Source organism: Henckelia pumila, chromosome 2 (assembly GCF_033568475.1).
Source record: "Henckelia pumila isolate YLH828 chromosome 2, ASM3356847v2, whole genome shotgun sequence".
Classification (NCBI taxonomy): domain Eukaryota; kingdom Viridiplantae; phylum Streptophyta; class Magnoliopsida; order Lamiales; family Gesneriaceae; genus Henckelia; species Henckelia pumila.
This window is the reverse complement of record NC_133121.1, coordinates 183,940,530-183,946,370: the sequence shown is the minus strand read 5'-3', so window position 1 is coordinate 183,946,370 and position 5,841 is coordinate 183,940,530. Positions and strand designations below refer to the sequence as shown.

General features: G+C 34.2%; 1 protein-coding gene across 1 annotated transcript; it reads right to left on the bottom strand.

Annotated features, from left to right (window-relative positions):
* Window positions 1-598: 598 nt before the first annotated feature.
* LOC140883714 (ethylene-responsive transcription factor ERF119-like) lies at window positions 599-3,040 on the bottom strand. Its single transcript, XM_073290288.1, has 2 exons — window positions 2,672-3,040; window positions 599-2,511 (listed from the first exon to the last, which is right to left on the bottom strand). Exon 2 carries the CDS (start codon window positions 2,290-2,292, stop codon window positions 1,252-1,254), a length of 1,041 nt encoding a protein of 346 aa, XP_073146389.1. The 5' UTR covers window positions 2,293-2,511; window positions 2,672-3,040; the 3' UTR covers window positions 599-1,251.
* Between the last annotated feature and the right edge of the window lie 2,801 nt (window positions 3,041-5,841).

Genomic DNA, 5,841 nt, shown 5'->3' with positions numbered 1-5,841 from the left:
CCATTCATTGCATTATACCTAATCCTATGATATGTTTAGGATGAGGAGCATGCAACTAGTGACTTAATGGGGAAAGTTTGGGATACAACATATCTTGAGAGTGACATGTTCCCTACTTGGCAAGCAAATCATATAATCTTCAAAATTGTCGCGTCGCTAATGTCAAATCTTGTTTATTGTATTATTATGCTCATTTAATACCGAATTTCACTAGACCAGCAGCTCAAATAGTAAACTTGAATTAGGCATATATATATACATTGAATAAGCATCAATAAATACAACACAAACTCCTGAAGTCAATTTTTGAAACGAATTTCTTTGAAACGAAGTCAATCAATAAATATGTTAATACCTCTCTCCTGATTATATAGCCCTACTTTTCACACAAATTTAAAAAAAAAATCATTGGAAAAACAAATTTTATACTAACTTTCTATTTTATCTTTATTTAATGTATTAAAAAATAATTACACAATTTTTAAATAGTAGTTAATAAGAGTATATTAGTAAAAGAGTGTAAAAAAATATTACTAAATATTGTATATGACTATATATTTGAGACAAACAAAAAAATAGACTATAATATTGAGACGGATGAGTTGTTTTTTCTACTAAACATAGAAAATAATCATGTTAAATTTCGAAAGGAAAGTTTCCTTTTCTTCATGAGCCAATAACTTCAAGTCTAGCCGTATTTTCCTATGAAGAATGACAAGAGTTGAGTGAAGGTTGTGTGACTGAGAAGTCCAGGTCCATGCTGCACAGGATGCGATACTCCCCCGATAGCTCCGACACTTTTGGATCTTGCGAGTCAACTTATGTTAATGGACTAATGTGCGTTGGGGATCAAAAAATGGAATGCCCACCGAGCGCAACACACCGTGGAGCATCAACAGCTATTCTTTGATGTCAAGATCATCGACTTCCGGGAAAGGGTAGAAGAACGAGACCTATTATGGGACGAGTTGGGTGAGTCGAATTTTATCAGAGTCGCTCCCAATCGTCACGACACTCTGGTGCTCACTTACATAAATGCAAAAGTAAAAGGTGAGACAGGGAATGAAACATAGTCATAGCCAAACCATGCGACAGATGCCATTGTAGGATTCTAATTACAAGGCTTCATCTTTCCACAAAATCTCCCTTGACAAACACACAGACGTGATTGTAGCATTCTTGACTTGACAAAGTGACTATATATAACTTGGTAGATACTAATATTAGTAAAAACGCTACAAGCTGCAAAATTTATGGGCATGCTATATTGAGAGGAGAAGCTTCATTCGTTAGGGCAGTGGCAGGTGCTTCATCGATCCAGGCAAAGGCTTCACTATAATCACCAAAATCAAAGTTGAAGTCAAAATCCGGTAACATACCAGGCTTATCTTCGTCGAGCAATCCACAAATTGGAAGATCCTCAAAACCATTAGCAAAGTCATCAATACTTCTTGTAAAATCGTTGACATCTATCATGATAGATTTATCAAGCTCCAATTCTATAACCAGCTCTTTTCCTGTTTGCGCCATTGCCATTAACTCCTTGTCCATTCGATCGTGTTCAGTAAACTCTTTCTCGACAACAATAGCCTTTCTAGCTACATTTTCCTTGGCATTGGTTCCTAAAGCCGATGTAGAAAAATCGAATGCAATCAGCGATGACGGAGAAACATGTGGGGCACGCGATGCAGTACTTAGACTCATGTAAAGAGATGTGCTAACATCAACGAGATTTTGATTTTGATCATTTGCACACTTGGAAAGCACCAAAGAGAGAGGCATTTTCTCTTCACCACAGCCCGGACTATTAGCCGAAGCCTGGAATTCAATTCGTTTTGTTTTGTGTGCCCTCGATGCCTCCTCAGCACTTCTGTAAGTACCCAAACAGATCCTTTTCTGTTTAGCTGGCACACGAATCTCTGCTGCACATTTACCCCATTCCCGTTGCCGATTTCCTTTGCGTTTCCTTGAAGTGAGGTTTGGTTTCTTCCCTCTAAAGGCTAAAACCCTCTTTTTTCGAGGATTTTGCCCTCCATTGTTGCTACCCTGAACGGAACCCTTTGTCACAGGAGGGATCAATACCTGACAAGAGCTAATCGGCAAATGAATTTCATGGACAAAACATTTCCCATTCTGACTGAAAATTCCTTCATCCTCAGATGAATCAGTAGCATACGGATCACTGCAAATGATTCGGACTTTCCTCACGATACTGGTGGATTCAAACTCATTGCTATGCTTTTCGCTCACAGTTTCTTGATTCAAAGACACTAATCTCTGAATCGCAGGCATTCCTTCCTTGATTCAACTCTAAAAACCCCACTCAACAAGAACAGCCACAATAGCGTAAAGTCTCCAAAACACAACCGATCAAATAAAAAGCCAGAATCCAAACAAAGGATGGATTCTGATCAGATGATGTTTGCAGTAACAGGACATTCTAAGAACAAGAAAACATTAAACAACCGGTTTATGCGGTAACCCCCAAAGCAAACAACTCCAGAGCAAGTTCTGCATTTTGATCAAAGAAAAAAGCCAACCAAAAATTAGCTCAGACCCTTTTTCTTAAAACAAGTCGAAACCCCCAAAAAAACCCAATCGAAAATGATAACAATACAAACAACACAAAAACCCTTGAAGGGAGGGTTTAAGGGGAAAAAAATCATTTTACCTTCTGGGCCTCAAACGCATCGAAAGAATTTGGGAGAAATGGTGGGAACTCTGCTGTACGGCAAAGCTGAAACGCTTCCACAGGCGGTGAACAGATCAAGAAACTGATGAAAAAGAGAGCTTCCTTCAAGGCAGCCCCGAAAACAACATCCAAAACAGCACCTGCCGACATAAAACTCACGCTCCCAACTCCCCCTTTCCTCAATCAAAAATCCCCTTCTCTTCCCAATTCTAACCAAGAAAATGGGGAAAAAATTCAACCCACAAAACAAAAACAATCAGAAAGACGCAAATCTTTTTTCTTTATATGTTTTTCTTTTTATTTTTCTCTTCGACTGACGACCAAGAACGCAAATCTCAAGAAAGACCAAACGGGGGACGAATTACCGAGGAAAATGTAAATGTAATTATTTAACAAATCATAACTTTTTAAATAAATATTATATTATAAATTTAAAAAGTTTGAAACGGATAATTTCATCCAATCGTAGTATCCCAATGATGGTTTAGTTTATGCTAGTACTTGGGCCATGAGCCGCATCACTCAATTTTTTTTTACATTTCAGATGTTAATTTGAACATCTTAAATTCAAAAAAATGTTGGCAGTTAGATCCCTATTCGAACATTGCCCGAATATGGTAGTATAGACTAAACCCCCAACGGATGATATATTTTAGAAGATAAATTTATCAATATCCGTACATTGAAAAAGATTTAGTTCAACCTACCTTACGAATATTACCTTAATAGGAGATCTAACAGCCTATGATTTGTCATGTCAGCACTATAATATTAATACATATGTGTTTAGATGTAGATGATTTGAGTATTACCCAAATGATAGAGTCTTATAGTAGACTCCACAAAACATTAAAAATATTATACTAATTAGGTATATAAATTTTTTTTCGATATACAGACATTTTTTCGATATACCAAATTTTTTTTCGGTATATCGGTATGAATTTTTTTCATACCAGAATTTCGGTATCGGAACTGGTATGAATTTTTTTCATACCGATATTTTTGATACGGTATATCGAAAACCCACCCCTAAATTACTAATTATGAGATTTGATAACTAAGTGATTTAAATCTGATACAAAAGATAACATTTTGGGTAAAAAGAATTGAGAAACTTTATTTATATAAACACTTATAACATATTTTGGATACTCAATATTCAATAATCATATATTTAGGGTAGACGAAAAATACCGAAATATCGTCATATCGCATATATCGCACCGAAAAAAAATCGTATATACCCAAAATTTTGATATTTTTGGTATACCAAAATACTGAAAAAATATTATATATAATAAAATATATTTTAATTATATACAAGAAAGAATTATAATAAAATATATTTTAATTATAGAGTTTTTTTAAAAAAATGTCGGTATAGACGGTATCATACCGATACCGTACCGAATTTCGGTATACCAAAATTTTTCGGTAAGAACTGTATGGATTTATGTCATACCAAAATTTTTCTATACCGAAAATATTTGTACGATATCAATATCGATTTTTTCGGTACTGAAATTTTCGGTAAGGTATGCGGTATTCGTTGAAAATATCGGTATATCGCACCAAACCACCTCTACATATATTAGTACCATATTTTCAAAGTTTTATACCATTGTTCATTAAAAAAAAAAGATAAATATGAAACTAATATCAATATTAATTTGCACATATCTTTGATTACTTGAAAATCATAATAGTATCAAATATGAAATAATTTATGCGTTAAATATCATATATTAGTACTGTATTTTCAATGTTATATACCGACTTTCATCCGAAAAAAAAAACATGTGGTCTCAAGAAATGCAAAAATATTTTGTTATGGATCAAGAGTTCAAAAAAAATTTTTCGATCAAAGACTGAATGCAAAGTTATGTTTGAGTTTGGAGAATTAAAGAAAGTTCACCCTTATTTTAGAAGGACTTTTTATTCATATTTCTGTTTCAACTTTTTATATATTTATATAATTATTAGTTTATATCTTTTTTTGAAAATAAATTTCGCAACTGTATATAAAAATCTGAACAAGTTAGGCGAAGCGGTCTGTAAATGAAGTTTTTTATAGATTCTCAATTATCATTATTAATTCTCCATGATTATCATATTGTTGATTTTCATTGATGCACTGGGTTCAAAACCTAATAACTCAACTACTCAAGACACATTTTTGCTTCCATTCTTCATTCATGGACTCATGTCGGTTTCTATTACGTACGTACAGGTCGACCCCCAATATTCAAACCCCATATTATTAATTTCAACATCTTGGAGTTTGATAGTGTTCTCATCAACACACAAGTGTAAAGCATGAGTACCATGTCTCTACTCTCGTTTAAGGTAACGTTCAGGAGAGCTTTCAGAAGAACTTTTCAGTTTTTTCTTCATAAAAAGTGCTTTTAAAAGCTATCTCAAACGCAACATAAATTCTTCATAAAAAGTGCTTTTAAAAGCTAACGCAACATAAAACTATTATAAGATTATTGTCAATAGGCTGAAAGCAAGCCACATCGGAGAATACCATATAAGTATATAACCCCATCTCATTCAAGAGGTCCAGAACACGATTGTGAATTAATTAAGCCAGAACTACAAAGTTTTGAAATTCGCTTATCCGATCGTCGAACTTCTAAAATGATCGCTTGATATTCTTCTTGAGATATGAGTCTCCTGTAAATGAAGGAAACTAGGGTTGACGGGTTTGATATATGTCCCCGTCTCGTAAGCAGAGCCGGTCCTTGTTGTCTAGAGGCCCTGGACGATACTATAAATTATGGGGAAAATTGATAAATTGGTCCTATAAATTTATCATTTTTGGATTTTGGTCCGATATCTTTGTCATATTTGATTTTCGTCCGCTATCTTTAAATGCTTTAGGCATTTGGTCCTTTTTCAACTAATTTCAAATCTGATTGCTGAAATGACATTTTTTTCTTCTTAAAAATAAATTTTTGAATTTTTTTTTGCCACATCATAGGTATATCTGGAATTTTATTTACACATCAACACCGCTTATTGGAGGGAATGTTAGAACTCTTCCCTCCCATATGCATCGATTCCAGTTTGCGGGAGAAACAATCAAACAAATCCCTTTCTTTCTCAAAAATCTGCCCTAATTTTCTGAGGATAAGAGACGTTAT

Bases quoted from the DNA above. Each gene is read 5' to 3' on its own strand.
- LOC140883714 (XM_073290288.1), bottom strand. From the start codon at position 2,292: ATGCCTGCGATTCAGAGATTAGTGTCTTTGAATCAAGAAACTGTGAGC.